Raw genomic sequence first — 20,106 nt, forward strand, 5'->3', positions numbered from 1 at the left:
CTCATTTAATAAGAACAAGAAATGAGATAACTAGTTTTGTTCTGTTTGGGAAATTCGAAATGTATTAACCCTAGTATGATTAATTCGACTTTTGAGAAACATATTTCTAAGCATTTTAGAGGAATTATTTTTTCATCGCATTAGGGTTAAAAAACAAAACAAGCCAAACGTGTGCGTTGATGTTAGTAATTAAAGAAACATGAGGGGAAAGTGGTTAGGCCTGGCTGGCAGGGAAAATGCGTAAATATGTATGTAAAAACGCTAAAAAAGCTACCACAAATCACAAACTAATACACAAATACTCTGATGAATGTACTTACATCCAATGCTGAGGGCTCCCATACAAAAAACACCAATTCACACAAAATTCAAGACACAGAAAACGCACAGAAACGAAAACACCAAAAAACAGAAAAACAACAAACACAGAAAACACTGAGACTCTATGAGAGTCAGCACCCACGCTAACAATGTGGGTAAACCACGTAAGCCCCAAAAACACTACCTAACACACGCCTACACACAAAAACTACTGTGCTCGAAAACACCGGTGCTCAAAAACACCTGCGCTCAAAAACACCTATGCTCGAAAACACCTATGCTCGAAAACACCTGTGCTAAAAAAAAAAAACAAACGAAAAACAAATTACGTCACACAAAAAAACACTTGCTCAAACAAATTTTCTCTTCACAAAAACAAATTCAAATTTCTAAAAATACACTCAACTATACGTACATAAACAAACACCTACCGCAATGTAAAAATTTTCAAAAGCCAGCTATGATACGCACACACAAAACTACAAATGAGAAAATATACATACAATCATACATATATTCAAACACTTGCAGTAATGTAAAAATATACAAAGCCAACTACAGAAAAAGTATACACGTACTGACAAACTTTATTCATACACACAACCGAACATGTATTGAAAATTGCATATTTTTATGAAAATACACACATATATACACACACGTATAAATGAATATTCACCCTGCCAGCCAGAAGTGCCGCAAAAACTGGTTAAACCGAAACTTTTGAAACCCTCTAAACACGTCAAAAAAGTGGTGAGTTTTCCATAGGCTAGCATAGCTGGTGGTGTATTTTTTACCACTTTCCCCCCACACGTACGTATACATGTGATCATACGTCTCAGTTGCGCTCATTCAGCAGCGTCATATAAATTATACACATAAAAATATAGCTGAACTGCTCTAATATCCCTAATCGTCAGCTGATGCAGGGTTGCATTTTTTTATTCCTATATTTAAATTTTCTTAAAATTTCAAACCAAAATTTTTTTAATTTTAAAATTATTTAATTAATGTTTATTTATTTATTCATATATATTTACATTTAATTTCAATATACTTAAAGTACAAAATAGTATTTATAAAAAGTAAAATAAAATAAGATATCTGAAAATAGGTAAATAAAAGAAACAGATTATTAATATCTGAAAAAAATATTAGGGAAAAATATTATTAATACCTGAAAATTAATTAATTAAAGAAAAATAATAATAATATCTGAAAATAAAAAATAATTATATGATAAAAGGTTAATTAAATAAAAAATCTTATAATATCTGAAAAAGAGAAGGTTGATAATAGATGAAGAATATATTAATTAAATAAAAATAGTTAACATATTATAATAATAATTATAGTTTTTATAATTGTAATTTGGTGAATATGATAAAATCACGACGCAATCTGAAAAAAGAAATTACGAAATTAATAAAAAAGTATACAGCAAAAATATATTTCTTTACACTAGATTTCTTTTAATATTGTTTTTGCACTGCGCAGGCACACAAAACCGCTTATATATTCCTTTAATTTTTGCACTGCGCAGGCCGCATGAAACACATTTCTTTTTATACAATATTAGCACTGCGCAGTCACACAAAACCGAAACAGGCACTAATACAATACACATAATAAATTAAATACTAAATTTTTTGGTTTGCTGCTCTTGAAATATATGTTGATGTTGAAATGTTGCCGCTGACTATTGCTGGATGCTAATGTACTCTACAATGTTAATAAAATAATTAAATAAATATAAATCAAAATAACAATAAAATCATTCGACTTACCTTTATGTTTTATGAACGCAAATGACGCGCGTTTTTCAATAATTTTTTATTTCCCTTTATGGGATATTTTTTGGCACCAATGACAATTACGTTTTCTCTTTCACACTCATTTATTAAGAACAAGAAATGAGATAACTAGTTTTGTTCTGTTTGGGAAATTCGAAATGTATTAACCCTAGTATGATTAATTCGACTTTTGAGAAACATATTTCTAAGCATTTTAGAGGAATTATTTTTTCATCGCATTAGGGTTAAAAAACAAAACAACCCAAACGTGTGCGTTGGTGTTAGTAATTAAAGAAACATGAGGGGAAAGTGGTTAGGCCTGGCTGGCAGGGCAAATGCGTAAATATGTATGTAAAAACGCTAAAAAAACTACCACGAATCACAAACTAATACACAAATACTCTGATGAATGTACTTACATCCAATGCTGAGGGCTCCCATACAAAAAAAAAACCAATTCGCAAAAAATTCAAGACACAGAAAACGCACAGACACGAAAACACGTCTGAACACTCTGAAATTCTACAATCAGCATTAACCCCAGGGTCCGTAAAGACCCTTAAACCTCCAGGAAGACCCCGAACCACACCATTGGTGGCGTAAGGCTCCTGGAGTAAGGTAATGCCACACCCCCCTCAATCATACAACCCCCCAACTCACACATAACGGCATACGACCCCTGACAATTAAGCTGAAAAATCCCTCCCATCAGTGTCTGGCAAGGGCGCGCTCAACAACGCCGCAGTATATCGGGCAGATAGCTGACATCATAAGATGCCCAGCTGGCCTACCCTTAAATGCACAGTTGCGACAATGGGGTGCATTGCCACAACCGGCAGCTCCATGTCCTTCTTGACCGCACCGCCTACAAACATCTGATTTGGCCCTACACTCAGCCACTCTATGGTCAAAACCCATACACCGGAAGCAGCCAGCAACTGGGCTATCCGGTCGAACCCTGAAGGAGAACCACTTTATGTAGCACCTTCCCGCCTCCAACAGGGCGGACATTAATTTGTCCGACCCCTCAATGACAACGTTGGTGCTACCATCAGCGGCCACCTTCCAGGGCCGACTGACCATCCGCACATCTGACTTTCGTGCCTCAGGGAGGACATCAGCCCTCCCTCAAGGTTCAACCGAAAGAGCTCCTCCATGAAGTCATCATGGGAGATTTCGGTGTGAACCCCCTGAACCACAACCCGCGGACCCTACTTCCGGATTCGCCACCTTTTCCCTCTCTAAAACAGAGGGGGTGCGAATAACCACCCCACCACCCTTAATCGGCTTCACCTCGTGTACTCGCACTCCGAGGGAAGTTCCCACCTCCTTCACGACCTTCTTAATCACCTCCTTAGACTCAGCCGGAGCCAACTCAGCCGGAGCCAAACCCACTACCGACCTCTTCGTTTGGGGAATAGATCCCCCACAACCCCCCCTGAGAGCGTCAACCTGACCGCGAAAATGAGCATTCTCGGTTACTACCGTCATCAGGAGTGCCTCATACCTCGAGGCAAGCTCCATCAGCCCCTTCGCAGTCGTAACCTCAAAGTTTTTGTCACCAAAAACAACTCCACTGAGCTCAGCTGTTACCGCCTTCATAGCAGCAACATAGCTGACAGCACCTCCCCCAACAAAAATATCCTCTTTCCCACCCTCCTTAACAGCGCTAACAGGACACTCCTTAGCAGAAGTTCCCTTCACAAGGTTCTTCCCCTTAGTCCTTGCTACACCTCCACGCTTGCTAACAACAGGGTGGACAACCACTTCTTCAGTGGTGTCACCCATATCACCGCAACTACTCATATCCCCTAACATCACCAACGATGGCGAACCTATCCTTACCTTCCTATGCGGCGGAGACCCAACCGAAGGTCCAGTACCCTCATCACCACGAGGTCTCCACTGCTAACGCAAGCTCTTTCTCCTCATTCCCAGCAGGGTGTTTAGCCCTTCTCCTCCGTGAGGGAAGCATTTCTACTTCCGGCCTTTCACCAGGCAGGCTGATCCGCCGGCAAAACACTGGCCCAGAAGCCACTCAACCAGATAAGACTTGGAACAGCTGCTCTCAAGACACGGAACTGGTCACCCAATAAACCGCCGGACAGAACAAAGTCCCCGAACGGCTCCAAGCCAACCGATGTGGAGCTGAACCATATCGCACTGTAGGTCTAAGGTTAACAGCTACGAACGCAGTCTAAACAAAAATCAGCACCTTCAACACTCGGACAGACACCGGTACCCTTTGAGCAAAACCTGCCCAATCCCCCCGGAAACAAGTGGCAACTCAGTACCAGACACTCAACACAACACTCACTGGTAGAAAAACCAAAAAACAGAAAAACAACAAACACAGAAAACACTGAGACTCTATGAGAGTCAGCACCCACGCTAACAATGTGGGTAAACCACGTAAGCCCCAAAAGGCATTACCTAACACACGCCTACACACAAAAACTACTGTGCTCGAAAACACCTGTGCTCAAAAACACCTGCGCTCAAAAACACCTGTGCTCGAAAACACCTATGCTCGAAAACACCTGTGCTCAAAAACACCTGTGTTCAAAAAAAAAAAACGAAAAACAAATTACGTCACACAAAAAAACACTTGCTCAAACAAATTTTCTCTTCACAAAAACAAATTCAAATTCCCAAAAATACACTCAACTACACGTACATAAACAAACACCTGCCGCAATGTAAAAATTTTCAAAAGCCAGCTATGATACGCACACACAAAACTACAAATGAGAAAATAGACATACAATCATACATATATTCAAACACTTGCAGTAATGTAAAAATATACAAAGCCAACTACAGAAAAAGTGTACACGTACTGACAAACTTTATTCATACACAGAACCGAACATGTATTGAAAATTGAATATTTTTATGAAAATACACACATATATACACACACGTATAAATGAATATACACCCTGCCAGCCAGAAGTGCCGCAAAAACTGGTTAAACCGAAGCTTTTGAAACCCTCTAAACACGTCAAAAAAGTGGTGAGTTTTCCATAGGCTAGCATAGCTGGTGGTGTATTTTTTTACCACTTTCCGCCCACACGTACGTATACATGTGATCATACGTCTCAGTTGCGCTCTTTCAGCAGCGTCATATAAATTATACACATAAAAATATAGCTGAACTGCTCTAATATCCCTAATCGTCAGCTGATGCAGGGTTGCATTTTTTTATTCCTATATTTAAATTTTCTTAAAATTTCAAACCAAAATGGTTTTAATTTTAAAATTATTTAATTAATGTTTATTTATTTATCGATACTAATATTATAAAGCTGAAGAGTTTGTTTGTTTGAACGCGCTAATCTCCGGAACTACTGGTTCAAATTGAATAATTCTTTTTGTGTTGGATAGTCCATTTATCGAGGAATGCTATAGGCTATATAGCTGCGACCAAAAGGTAAATGTGTAAAAAACGGGGAAATTATTTATCTTTGAGGGTTTCTGTTCCTTGCGCTGCGAAAGCGGTTCAAGATACACAAAAGTTATGTATGAAAGAATTATTTCTCTTTTAATGATCTAAAAGAAAGTCCGTGAGTACCGTTTTTGTGATAACTAATTTGGTCGAAATTATTTGTTAGAGTTGTATTAACATAATAATATTAATCTTTATCCAATATAGTATAATTGTGAAATTGCTAGAATTTATATTTTATATTCCTGTTGTTAACTGCCGCCCAGTACCTGAAAAATGGACAGAATCTGTATCAGAAATAGAAGATGAACCCTCTGCGAGGACTTTCTAAAAAGATGAAATATGACAAATATGACAAGTGCTCTGGGAGAGTGAAGATGGGCTAGATTTTGATGATGGTAATAGTCTATCTGAGTCAGATTATGCTAAACATGGAAGATATTTGGTCTTAGCTGGATATTATGATATTTTATATACAGTTATTATACATTTTATGATGATATAATATATATATATATATATATATATATATATATATATATATATATATATATCAGCTAGTATATATATATATATATATATATACTAGCTGACCCGGCGAACTTCGCCCCGCCCAATTTTTATTTGAAATAGTTAAAACGCTTTTTGAACTCTGTTCAAGGCCATTTATTTGTATGGAATGTTAATATATTCAGGGAATAACGTCTCTGATCAATTTAAATATTTTTGGCGAAGTTCGTTCTTTGTTTTGTTGTGTAGTGTGTAAACAAATAAAGAAGATGGCTCTCCAACACGCTAACATGACACATACATACCTATGTATGTACATATGAAACTGTAAAATTTTGAACTTAAACGATAAATCGGTTTGAATCATTCGAATTCTTAGAATGAACATTTCCTCACTTTTAGATTTGCTTTGTTGTAGTAAACTATTCACTACAGTGAAATTATTATTTATGAATAAAGACTTTATATTTAATAAATTTTAGCTAAAAGAAACGTTTGGACTTTTAATACAACAGCATCTGCTTCTATAGCGCCATCTAGCCTAATACAGCGCACTTATTTAATTACCTTACAACGTCAGACGTTAGTATCACAAATAAGTGTCAATAAATGTATTCTGATGTAGCGCCATCTGCTGCAATAGCACATATTGCTCTAAATTTAACTCCAAATGTACTCCATACTTATGTTGTGCTTAAGATAAAACAGGAAAATAGTGTTTTACAGTTCATACTTAGGTTATGCTTAAGCACTGAAAATGAGAGGCTTAAGCAATGCTTAAATAACAGCTGAATTTTGTTTTGAATTTGCTTTGAATTTTCAGCGACATCTTTCAATAACAGCTTATACTTTTCCTTCAGTACCCATAGGTGCTCCGACTCGCTAGTGATGAAATTTGGGGTTCTTTTGTTGTTTTCATCAATTTTTGATATATGTCCAGGATACGGACATATGATACTTTTTATCCCGTTCGACAGCGTTCCTCTGTGACTTGACATGAGACGTTAGTCACTATAAAACGTGGTATAACAAAAAAGAATCAGACTTGGAATAACAAAACGCAAATGACAGCTATGTAATTGACGTAAAATGACAGCTATGTAATGACGTATGGATGGCAATTTGATATTTGTAAGAAATCAATATTAAAACTATTTCTATTAAATAAATAATTAACAAGTGGATTGAAGTGAAGTGAAGTTTAATTAATAATGCCGCGACCAAGACGATCGAATCTTTCCCGACAAAGCCGTAATGCAAGAAGAATACAAAATACTGCAAATGAAAGGACTGAAGAAGAACAAGAAATTGCACGTGAACAGCGCCGCAATAGTATGGCTCGACTTCGTGCTTCTCAATCACGAGAGCAAAGTGAAGCAGCCCGTGAAACAGCTCGGTTGGCAATGCAGAATCGTCGAGCGAACAACAGAAGTCAACAAATAGATAATTTGCGACGCAGAACAAGATATTTAGCTGATTTGAATCGAGCTGCGTTTCGATACGATTGCAACAATGATTACAGCTTGCATCCTAGCGTTTGCATTGGGCAAATGGACGTTGTTTGCGAGTATTGTGGTGCATTAAAGTTTTCCGGAGAAACGCCTGGATTATGCTGCGTTAATGGTAAAGTGAAATTGCCAGTGTTGACTCCGCCACATGAGCCATTGTATTCATTGCTTTGCGGCGAAACACAAGAATCACGCTACTTTCTTGCAAATACTCGAAAATACAATAGTTGTTTCCAAATGACGTCATTTGGGGCAGACATTATCGAAGAAGGAGGTTTTAATCCGACATTTAAGGTATTTATTTTTGTACTTACATAGAATGTAGTTAAAGAATAACTTAGTTTATCTATTGGTATGTATTATACTACTCTCCTACAGAAAAAGTGTTTATAACCCAGTTAATACTGTCTGGTTTTTATTTTGTAGATACAAGGACAGATTCACCATCGAATTGGAACATTACTACCTTTCGACGATACACAAAATAAATTTTTACAAATATATTTCATGGGCAACATGGAAGAACAACTTGATCGACGCCTAGGGATCAATGCAGGAATGAAGCGAGCAATTCTTCAAGACTTGCAGTGTCTGCTTCATGAACATCATGCGTTGGTCAGGTTGTTTAAGAGTGCTTTAGAGCGCATGCCAAATGATGACTATAAAGTTGTCATCAAAGCAGATAAACGACCATCTGGAACACACGAACGCACATTTAATGCTCCAACAGTAGACGAAGTTGCCATCCTGATTGTTGGTGAACAATTGGAAAAACGCGATATTGTGCTTACACGTCGCGATACTGGGCAACTGCAACAAATATCGGAAACTCATCGATCATATGACGCATTGCAATACCCACTGATGTTTTGGCAAGGAGAAGATGGATATTATTTTAATATTAAAATGATAAATCCATTGAATGGTAAAGTATCAGTATCTTAATAATGGTTAATGTCTGTATTATTTGCCTTTGAAATGGTTAATTATCAAATTTTTAATTTCAGGTGAAGAAACTACAAAGAAAGTTAGCTCAATGAATTATTATGCATATCGTTTGATGATTCGTCAAAATGCTGACAACTATTTGCTGCGATTTCGTCGATTGTTTCAGCAGTATTGCGTTGACATGTATGTAAAAATAGAAACGGAACGTTTAACATTTATTAGGTTGAACCAAGCCAAACTGCGTTCTGAGGAGTACATCCATTTACGTGGTGCAGTTAGTACTGAAGGAAATGCAGCTAATATTGGTCGATTAACTATTCTGCCGGCGACGTACATTGGTAGCCCACGTCATATGCATGAATATGCACAAGATGCAATGACATATGTTCGTCATTACGGCCGGCCAGATCTCTTTATTACTTTTACCTGTAATCCAAAATTGATAGAAATTACTCAATTGCTGCTTCCCGGACAAACATCAAATGATAGACACGACATCACAGCACGTATATTCAGGCAAAAAATTCGGTCCCTGATGAACTTTATTGTTAAACAACGCGTCTTTGGAGATACTCGATGCTGGATGTATTCAATCGAATGGCAAAAGCGAGGCCGGCCGCACGCACACATTCTTATTTGGTTAGTGGAAAGAATTCAGCCTGACCAAATAGATGATATCATATGTGCCGAGATTCCTGATCATGAAGTCGATCCAGACCTACATGATGTTGTTACTACTAATATGATTCATGGACCGTGTGGTGCCATCAACCCCCAATCACCTTGCATGGTCGATGGAAAGTGCTCTAAACGATATCCACGGAAATTAACGGCGGAGACTGTCACTGGCAACGATGGGTATCCGCTGTATCGGCGTCGATCACCAGATGACAACGGTCGAACTGTCACAACGAAAGTGAAAAGAATGGATTTCGTTGTCGACAACAGTTGGATTGTTCCATATTCGCCACTTATTTCTAAAACGTTCAAGACACATTGAACGAAAGGCAGTGATATGGCGGTTTTTGGATTGCAATCCTCGAATACCAACGATGAAATTTCACGCTATCAAGTTGGTCGTTATGTGAACTGTAATGAAGCGATTTGGCGTATATTCGCATTTCCCATTCACGAACGTCATCCTACTGTTATACATTTGGCGGTGCATCTAGAGAATGGTCAACGAGTATATTTCACGGCTTCGAATGCTACGCAACGTGCTGAAACACCTCCAGCAACTACATTGACCAGTTTTTTTTGCAATCTGCCAAAGCGATCAGTTTGCACGAACTTTGATTTACTCGGAGATGCCACGTTATTATACTTGGAATGCTTCATCCAAGAATTTTCAAAGACGGAAGCAAGGTGATGCGGTTTCTGGGTATCCAGATGTGCGTTCTACTGATGCTCTTGGTCGTATGTATACAGTTCATCCAAAGAATGATGAATGTTTCTATTTGCGGTTGTTGCTGGTAAATGTGCGTGGACCAACTTCATTTGAGACACTACGAACTGTTAATGGTGTAATATTCCCAACATATCGTGCTGCATGTGAAGAATTGAACTTATTAGAAAACGATACCCATTGGGATACGACAATCGCTGAAGCCATTATCTCTGCATCTCCAAGTCAGATACGCACATTATTCGCTATCATAATTTCGACATGTTTTCCATCAAACCCATGTAACCTGTGGCACAAATACAAGGATAGTATGTCAGAAGATATGTTACATCAAAGTCGTGTCAGTTCCAGAAATCACGATATTGAGATGAATGAGGAGATACATAATCGTGCTTTACTCTTGATCGAAGATATGTGTTACCTCATGTGCGGTAATTTATTAATCAGGTTAGGAATGCCAGCGCCAAATCGTGAAATGAATGACGCATTTAATCGAGAATTGGAACGGGAACGTGAATATGATCACCAGGAATTAGATTTAGTAGTTCAAAGGAATGTACCCCTGTTGAATTACCAACAAAAGAAAGTTTATGATACTTTAATGAAGGCAATCGCTGATGAAAATGGTGGTTTATATTTCCTAGATGCCCCTGGTGGAACTGGCAAGACATTCCTTATGTCATTAGTTTTAGCAACTGTTCGGGCGAGATCCAACATAGCGGTTGCAGTTGCTTCTTCTGGAATAGCAGCCACATTGTTAGAAGGATGCCGTACGGCTCATTCAGCATTCAAATTACCGTTAAATCTTCAAACTATTGAAGAACCAATGTGTAATATGGCAAAACACTCAGCAATGGCCAAAGTTTTAGCGACATCGAAAATCATCATCTGGGACGAATGCACAATGGCGCATAAACGTGCATTAGAAGCACTTAACCGAACATTAAAAGATTTACGCAATGACTCGAGATGTTTTGGAGGAGCAATGATTTTACTGTCTGGCGATTTCCGCCAAATACTGCCAGTAATTCCAAGATCTACGGCTGCCGACGAAATAAACGCTTGCCTCAAATCGTCAAATCTATGGCGCTATGTGAAGAAACTGCAGCTGACAACAAACATGAGAGTTACATTGCTTAATGATACATCTGCTGAAGATTTCTCGGAGCAATTGCTGACTATCGGTAATGGTCAAGTACCTGTCGATGAATCGAGCGGATTAATATCATTTCCAAATAATTTCTGTAATTTTGTCTCATCAAAAGACGAACTTATCAACAATGTATTTCCAAATATTATTTCTAACTACAAAAATAATGAATGGTTGAGTGAGCGAGCAATTTTAGCGGCTAAGAATAAAGATGTAGATGACCTGAACTACATAATTCAAAATAAGATCATTGGAACAATGCATTCATTCAAATCTATTGACTGCGTCACAAATGAAGATGAAGCCACCAACTATCCAATTGAATTTTTAAACTCTTTGGACGTGCCTGGCTTACCACCGCACAATTTACGCCTAAACGTTGGCTCCGTAGTAATCATGCTTCGAAACATAAACCAACCAAAACTGTGCAACGGTACGCGTTTGGTGGTTAGTAAATTGATGAACAATGTAATTTACGCTACGATAATGATAGGAAAATTCAAAGGTGAGGAAGTTCTCATTCCGAGGATCCCGATGATCCCAACCGATATGCCGTTTGAATTTAAAAGACTTCAATTTCCGATACTTCTTGCATTTGCCGTGACAATCAACAAATCACAAGGCCAATCCTTAAAAGTTTGTGGTTTAAATCTAGAACATTCATGTTTTTCCCATGGTCAATTATACGTGGCATGTTCACGGGTCGGAAGACCATCTGCGTTGTTTGTTTTTGCGCCTGATAATAAAACAAAAAATGTCGTGTATCACAAGGTGCTTAAGTGAAGAGCAACCTATGTACTAAAATACAGAAATAATAATGAATGATTAATGTAGTTATTTAATTTTATTTTGTATTTTTTCGAATAAAATAAAAAAAAACTGCTTATTTATTGCCATTAAGGCGGAACAAAGTTCGCCGGGTCAGCTAGTAATTTAAATATTTCAAACATATTTTTATGAATGATATTTGTAAAACATATGTTGCCCATAACGTTGCCATATATCATAATAAAATTTTATAGAAATTAAGCATTGACTGTGAAACGCAAACGACTACTCAGTTTGCAACAATACTTAGCTAAGATTTTATTTAGACACAACTTAAGTATGGACTGTGAAACCGGGCATTAGCCATACAAAATTCTATACCTAAATGCCCATAACGATGCCATATATCATAATAAAATTTTATAGAAATTAAGCATTGACTGTGAAACGCAAACGACTACTCAGTTTGCAACAATACTTAGCAAAGTTTTTATTTAGGCACAACTTAAGTATGTACTGTGAAACCGGGCATTAGCCATACAAAATTCTATACCTAAATGCAAATAAATGAAATTTTTTTTTGCATTTAGGAAATACATGCAGAAATCAACTCTGCGATTTCCTAAATTCCTCTGAAATCTCCCAAATTCGAGGAAGATTTACTGGAAAAGAGTGGCAGCATTGCTTATTTGTCTGACCATACATATGTACATAACTTTATTTATTTCACGGATTGTATGTGATTTTTTCTTAAATTTAGAATATTGGAAGTCATAGATTCGTATAATATAAACTTCAAACAACGCATTTTCATTTAATGTTTTTAGCAAGTGGCAGCTTTTGTTATGACAGCCTAAATCCATGAAAATTTAGAAAGAAATATAGCGCCATCTACTGTAACATAGCGCACTTAGCGCCACCAACTGGTGGATAGCTCTTTGCTAATAATAAAGAAATAATTTGCAATAAATAAATAATGCGACTATAAGGAGAGTTATAAACTATCCTATCTTTCAAGTTGGACCAACCTGCACACAGTGTTAAAAATTTCATTAAAATCGGTTCAGTAGTTTAGGAGTCCATCGAAAACAAACAACGTGACACGTGATTTTTATATATTCAGACTAGCTGACCCGGCGAACTTCGCCCCGCCCAATTTTTATTTGAAATAGTTAAAACGCTTTTTGAACTCTGTTTAAGGCCATTTATTTGTATGGAATGTTAATATATTCAGGGAATAACGTCTCTGATCAATATAAATATTTTTGGCGAAGTTCGTTCTTTGTTTTGTTGCGTAGCGTGTAAACAAATAAAGAAGATGGCTCTCCAACACGCTAACATGACACATACATACCTATGTATGTACATATGAAACTGTAAAATTTTGAACTTAAACGATAAATCGGTTTGAATCAATCGAATTCTCAGAATGAACATTTCCTCACTTTTAGATTTGCTATGTTGTAGTAAACTATTCACTACAGTGAAATTATTATTTATGAATAAAGACGGAAACCTTAGTATATACATATGTGGTATAAAAATCCACGGGATTGAGATTTGAACTTGAGGTCAAAATTTTTAAAATTATTGATGAAAATTTTCGTAGAGTTGATAATAAGCACAAATTTTCATAAAATTTGTTTTAACAAATAAGTTAATTACAAAATTATTAGTTGATAACATGTAACATTTAATTTTATAATCTTAGGAAAGATAATTCTTAATTTTTAATAGTAGTATTTATTTTTTTGAATTATAAACATTTTAATTTAACTTAGCACTAATTGGTGCACAATATTTTTGGTTAACCTGTCTCGAGCTAACACAAATAGATTTGATGGTTTTCCCACACGTGAGCATGCAACATATAATTGCCCATGGGAAAAACATGGATTATCCAAATCTAACCCACAAATGGACATTGTTTGGCCTTGAGACTTATTAATGGATATGGCAAAAGCTAAACGAATAGGAAACTGTAGTCTTCTTAATGGTATCGTAGATTCTGACGGTATCATTGGAATACGGAGCAACAGGACCACTTCTCCTTTAAACTTTCCAGTCAAAATGGTTGCTTCAAGAATATTCCCTGTTAACTTTTTGATGACCAAACGTGTACCGTTACATAACCGAGGGGGATTCAAATTACGCAGAAGGATAATAATTGAACCAATCTTCAACCGAAGAATATGTGGTGGCATTCCGGGTATATCTTGAGAGTTTAAAAATTCAGTTGGAAAATTTACACTTTCATTTTCATCGACAACAGTATCGATTGATTTAAAAGACATCAGATCGATTCAATTTTTGTGTGAACAACAGTGCAGAAATTATCTGGCAGTTTAATGCATTGCGTGTTTGGTTGCCGTTCTATTGTACCGTTCCCAATATCTAGCAATTGTTCCGAAAATATATGTGCTAATGGATCATTAAGTAAATGTACGCGCATGTTTATAGTCAATCGAAGTGTTTTAACATTTCTCCATAAAAATGATTTTTTTAAACATGCGTTAATCTCATCGGCGAAAGTAGAGCGAGGTATGACCGGCAACGTCTGTCGGAAATCACCAGATAGCAATATGACAGCACCTCCAAAAAGTTTATTATTGCCGTTCAAATCTTGCATAGTTCGGTGCAATGCCTCGAGTGAAATTTGTGAGCCATTGTGCACTCATCACAAATAATGATAGAACTTCTTTGCAACACTGCAGCTATTGCGCTATTTTTTTTTTATGTTACATATTGCGTTTGGGTTGCTATGAATTTGTAATGGCAACTTAAATGCTGAATGTGCCGTTCGCCCACCATCTAGCATAGTAGCCGCAATGCCTGATGATGTAACTGCCAATGCGATTTTCAGTTGTGACCGTATCTTGGCAAGAATCAACGATATTAAAAATGTCTTACCGGTTCCACCTGGTGCGTCCAAGAAGAAAAAGCCGCCTTGTTTAGCAGCAACAGTCAGCATAATCTGATTATAAATAATTTTTTGTTCAGCTGTCAATAATGGCTCACTGTTCGCGATAATTGTAGCTAAACTACCATGGTCATATTGTTTTTCTCGTTGTAAATCGGTGTTAATTAAGTCGGTGGTCGGACGATCAGGTGATGGCATACCATAATAATTTAGTGGTGAATTTGAAATTAAAATACATAAATCCTCGATCAACACTAACGTTTCATTATACATCACTGGCGTGTAATCTATGTTTGGGCATTGCTCTGTTTGTCTAATTCGGTGCAATATGTCTTCCGTCATACAATTTTTATATTTCTCCCACAAAGTGGTTGCTTGTGATGGATAACACGTCGTCAAAATAATTGCAAACAGGTGACGAATGTTATTTGGCGTTGATGTGAACGCAGCATCGGCAAGTGTTACGTCCCAATGGTTATCGTCTTCTAGCAATTGCAGTTCGCGACATGCATCTTGATATGTATTAAATACTCGGGCATTAACTGTTCGCAAAAATTTGAAAGACGTTGGTCCGGGAACATTCACCAATAACAAACGTAAATAGAAGCATTCACTTTGTTTTGGATGTACAGTGTAAAGTCGTCCCAATGTCTTAGCTTTGAATATGCCTGTAATAGAAGGATGTGGTTTTCCTTGTTTCCGTGGACCCATCTTTTACCTGATTTGTTCCATGGAAAATAGCGTGGAACATCAGTGTATAGTAGCGTCTTTGCGAATTGGCCTAAAATACCAAGTTTTTGACACAATGTAAAAACTTCAGTTAGTGTCGTTTTTGGAGCCTCAACCTCTCTTTGGAGAACATTTTCTTCAGTGAAGTATACACTCTGACCGTTTTCAAGATGCACTGCTAAATGCTGGACTGAAGGGTATCTTTCATATATGGGAAAGCTAAGAGTATGCCAAATTGCTTCGTTGCTGCTGATGTATCTACCCATTTGGTATCGTGTTATTTCATCATTCTTATTTAGGTTTTATAATTCAATTACGGCCAAGTCACTACCTTTGTTGACATATTTACATATGTACTTAATTGATTTTACGGAACTGCAAAGCTCGACATTGATATGAGCCTTAAACGTTTTTGAAAGTAATGGTGAATATGGTCCACCCACTGATTGCCAATTTCTACTTGATTTGTATTATTTGATTGCCGGATTGTGAATGTATGGCCACCATTCGCAACATTTCTGCGGCGATACATAGGATAACCGTCAGTATCCGTGATTGTATCATTCGTATAATTCTTTGGGAAATGCTTCTTACATTTTCCATGCATGGCGATGCCATGTTAAAAGTACCGCACGGTCCGTGGATCATTTGATTGGTAACAACATCAAACAATTCTCGATCAATTGATGGGTCTGAAATTTCGGCTAAAATTATTTGATCAATTTCTTCTGGACGGATTTTATCTTTAAGCCAAACTAAAATGTGGGCATGAGGCAAACCTCGCTTTTGTCACTCAATAGAATAAAGCCAACAACGTGTGTTGCCGAAAACTGAATATTTAACAAAGAAATCAATTAAGGATTTCAGTTTTTGTTTGAACACACGCGCAGTTATATCATGTCGATGTATTGCTTGTTGTCCTGGTAATAATAACGTTTGTATATCCTCCCAATTCGGATTACATGTAAAAGTTATAAACAAATCTGGACGACCGTAATTACGTACGTAAGTCATCGCATCCTGTATGTATTCCTGCATGTTCCGTGGACTACCGATGTAGCTTGAAGGTAAAATGAAAGCATTACCGATGTCATTGGGGTTTAAATTTCCATCGATGTTTCCGACAATAGCATCTCGTAAGTGAATATATTCTTCTGATCGTAATTTCTGCTGGTTTTATCGAATGAATCGCAAGCGTTCGCTTTCGGTCTTAGCATACATATCCACAATGTATTGATGGAATAGCTGACGATATCGAAGAATATAGTTATCCTGATTATTCCTAATCATTAATCGGCTTGCGTAGTAGTTCATTAAACTTACTTTTTTATCTCTTGTATTACCTAAACAGAATAATAAAGAAATTAAATAAGAAATTAAAAGCAATACATACATATATAAGAAATTAAATAGTTAATTGTCAAATTTACCAGTATTTGGATCACATTGTTTGATGTTAAGGTGATATTCATCCTGTCCTTGCCAAAATATTAATGGATATTGGAGTGCGTCTTATGAACAGTGCAGATCCGAAATCGTACTAATAGTGTTGTCCCGCCGTGTAATTTTTATAGCTCTACTAGCTGACCCGGCGAACTTTGTTCCGCCTTAATGGCAATAAATAAGCAGTTTTTTTTTATTTTATTCGAAAAAATACAAAATAAAATTAAATAACTACATTAATCATTCATTATTATTTCTGTATTTTAGTACATAGGTTGCTCTTCACTTAAGCACCTTGTGATACACGACATTTTTATACTCTCGCAACCTGTTGCACAGAGTATCATAGTTTTGTTCACATAACGGTTGTTTGTGTCACAAAGAAATATAAGAGTTAGATATGGGGTTATATATACATAAATGATCAGGATGACGAGTAGATTTGAAATCCGGATGTCTGTCCGTCCGTCTGTCCGTCTGTCCGTCTGTCCGTGCAAGCGATAACTTGAGTAAAAATTAAGATATCTTAATGAAACTTGGAACACATGTTCCTTGGCACCCTGAGGAGGTTGCTTTCGAAAATGGCCAAAATCGGTCCACTGCCACGCCCACAAAATGGAGGAAACCGAAAACCTATACAGTGTCATAACTAAGCCATAAATAAAGTTATGAAAATGAAATTTGGAACATAGGGTCCCATTAGGGAGGGGCACATTTGGATGTAATTTTTTTGGAAAAGTGGGCGTGACCCCGCCCTCAAATAAGTTTTTTTGTATATAACTCGCAAACCAATAAAGCTATATAAGCCAAACTTTCTGCAGTCGTTTCTTTTAGCCATTTCCTTATACAGTCCAAAAATGAAAGAAATCGGATAATAACCACGCCCACCTCCCATACAAAGGTTAGGTTGAAAATTACGAAAAGTGGGTTAACTCCCTAACGAAAAACGTCAGAAACACCAAATTTTACATAAGAAATGGCAGAAGAAAGCTGCACTGAGATTTTTTTACAAAATGGAAAATGGGCGTGGCGTCGCCCACTTATGGGTCAAAAACCATATCTCAAGAACTATTCGACCGATTTCAATGAAATTCGGTATATAACACTTTCTTGACACCCTGATGACACGGGTGGAATATGGGCGAAATCGGTTCACAACTACGTCTACTTCCCATATAACCCAATTTTGAATTCCATCTGATTCGTTCACTTTATAATGTATTCATAAGGAACCAATGAAGCTAGCGGAATAAAACTTTACACAAATACTGTATTTGAGCTGTGACATCACTTGTGGAAAAATTGTCAAAATCGGACCATGACTTTTCAAGGCCCCTGATATCAAACATGAAGAACTCAGTGCTAAGGTTAATTTTTCACCGAAAATATAGGTAAATCCCTCAGATATTTTAATGTAATTCATTCCCTCTGAATTTTTTTCTTATAACAGTTTCTCTCTGTACCTGAAATGGTAAAAATCGAGTCATAACTTCCCCCAGATCCTATATACCTAATTATAAGTAATATTAAATTAAGTGATCGTATAGTCTTCGATACATTGTATCTTGGTGGTGAAAACGAGTGAAATCGGTTTAGGAATTACCTCAGTCCCCATATACTATTTATGATGATTTTCGTTATTCTATTGAACTTTATGCCGAATATATGGGTCGAATTGTGTTGTCTTTATAAAATTACATTAATAAATTGCGAGAGTATAAAATGTTCGGTTACACCCGAACTTAGCCCTTCCTTACTTGTTTGTTTTATTATCAGGCGCAAAAACAAACAACGCAGATGGTCTTCCGACCCGTGAACATGCCACGTATAATTGACCATGGGAAAAACATGAATGTTCTAGATTTAAACCACAAACTTTTAAGTATTGGCCTTGTGATTTGTTGATTGAAATTGAAGTCTTTTAAATTCAAACGGCATATCGGTTGGGATCATCGGGATCCTCGGAATGAGAACTTCCTCACCTTTGAATTTTCCTATCATTATCGTAGCGTAAATTACATTGTTCATCAATTTACTAACCACCAAACGCGTACCGTTGCACAGTTTTGGTTGGTTTATGTTTCGAAGCATGATTACTACGGAGCCAACCTTTAGGCGTAAATTGTGCGGTGGTAAGCCAGGCACGTCCAAAGAGTTTAAAAATTCAATTGGATAGTTGGTGGCTTCATCTTCATTTGTGACGCAGTCAATAGATTTGAATGAATGCATTGTTCCAATGATCTTATTTTGAATTATGTAGTTCAGGTCATCTACATCTTTATTCTTAGCCGCTAAAATTGCTCGCTCACTCAACCATTCATTATTTTTGTAGTTAGAAATAATATTTGGAAATACATTGTTGATAAGTTCGTCTTTTGATGAGACAAAATTACAGAAATTATTTGGAAATGATATTAATCCGCTCGATTCATCGACAGGTACTTGACCATTACCGATAGTCAGCAATTGCTCCGAGAAATCTTCAGCAGATGTATCATTAAGCAATGTAACTCTCATGTTTGTTGTCAGCTGCAGTTTCTTCACATAGCGCCATAGATTTGACGATTTGAGGCAAGCGTTTATTTCGTCGGCAGCCGTAGATCTTGGAATTAGTGGCAGTATTTGGCGGAAATCGCCAGACAGTAAAATCATTGCTCCTCCAAAACATCGCGAGTCATTGCGTAAATCTTTTAATGTTCGGTTAAGTGTCTAATGCACGTTTATGCGCCATTGTGCATTCGTCCCAGACGATGATTTTCGATGTCGCTAAAACTTTGGCCATTGCTGAGTGTTTTGCCATATTACACATTGGTTCTTCAATAGTTTGAAGATTTAACGATAATTTGAATGCTGAATGAGCCGTACGGCATCCTTCTAACAATGTGGCTGCTATTCCAGAAGAAGCAACTGCAACCGCTATGTTGGATCTCGCCCGAACAGTTGCTAAAACTAATGACATAAGGAATGTCTTGCCAGTTCCACCAGGGGCATCTAGGAAATATAAACCACCATTTTCATCAGCGATTGCCTTCATTAAAGTATCATAAACTTTCTTTTGTTGGTAATTCAACAGGGGTACATTCCTTTGAACTACTAAATCTAATTCCTGGTGATCATATTCACGTTCCCGTTCCAATTCTCGATTAAATGCGTCATTCATTTC

At 37.0% G+C, this 20,106-nt stretch overlaps 2 protein-coding genes across 2 annotated transcripts; one reads left to right on the forward strand and one right to left on the reverse strand.

The window, feature by feature from the left end:
* The first annotated feature begins 6,209 nt into the window (after positions 1–6,209).
* On the forward strand, positions 6,210–12,374 carry LOC128923535 (ATP-dependent DNA helicase pif1-like). Its single transcript, XM_054235803.1, has 2 exons — positions 6,210–7,874; positions 8,007–12,374. The coding sequence occupies exon 2, from the start codon at positions 9,836–9,838 to the stop codon at positions 11,864–11,866; it is 2,031 nt and encodes a 676-aa protein (XP_054091778.1). The 5' UTR covers positions 6,210–7,874; positions 8,007–9,835; the 3' UTR covers positions 11,867–12,374.
* Positions 12,375–16,819: 4,445 nt separating this feature from the next.
* Positions 16,820–19,595, reverse strand: LOC128923505 (uncharacterized). Its single transcript, XM_054235764.1, has 2 exons — positions 18,984–19,595; positions 16,820–16,843 (listed from the first exon to the last, which is right to left on the reverse strand). Exons 1-2 carry the CDS (start codon positions 19,593–19,595, stop codon positions 16,820–16,822), a joined length of 636 nt encoding a protein of 211 aa, XP_054091739.1.
* Between the last annotated feature and the right edge of the window lie 511 nt (positions 19,596–20,106).

The sequence above is a fragment of the Zeugodacus cucurbitae genome, chromosome Y (genome assembly GCF_028554725.1).
Source record: "Zeugodacus cucurbitae isolate PBARC_wt_2022May chromosome Y, idZeuCucr1.2, whole genome shotgun sequence".
Taxonomy (NCBI): Eukaryota; Metazoa; Arthropoda; class Insecta; order Diptera; family Tephritidae; genus Zeugodacus; species Zeugodacus cucurbitae.

What these genes read in the sequence shown, in the direction of transcription:
- LOC128923535 (XM_054235803.1), top strand. Translation starts at nt 9,836, where the DNA reads ATGCCACGTTATTATACTTGGAATGCTTCATCCAAGAATTTTCAAAGA.
- LOC128923505 (XM_054235764.1), bottom strand. Translation starts at nt 19,595, where the DNA reads ATGATTTTACTGTCTGGCGATTTCCGCCAAATACTGCCACTAATTCCA. An exon ending in GCAACGGTACGCGTTTGGTG is followed by an intron (nt 16,844 to 18,983) that starts GTTAGTAAATTG and finishes TATTCTGTTTAG; the next exon opens with GTAATACAAGAGATAAAAAA.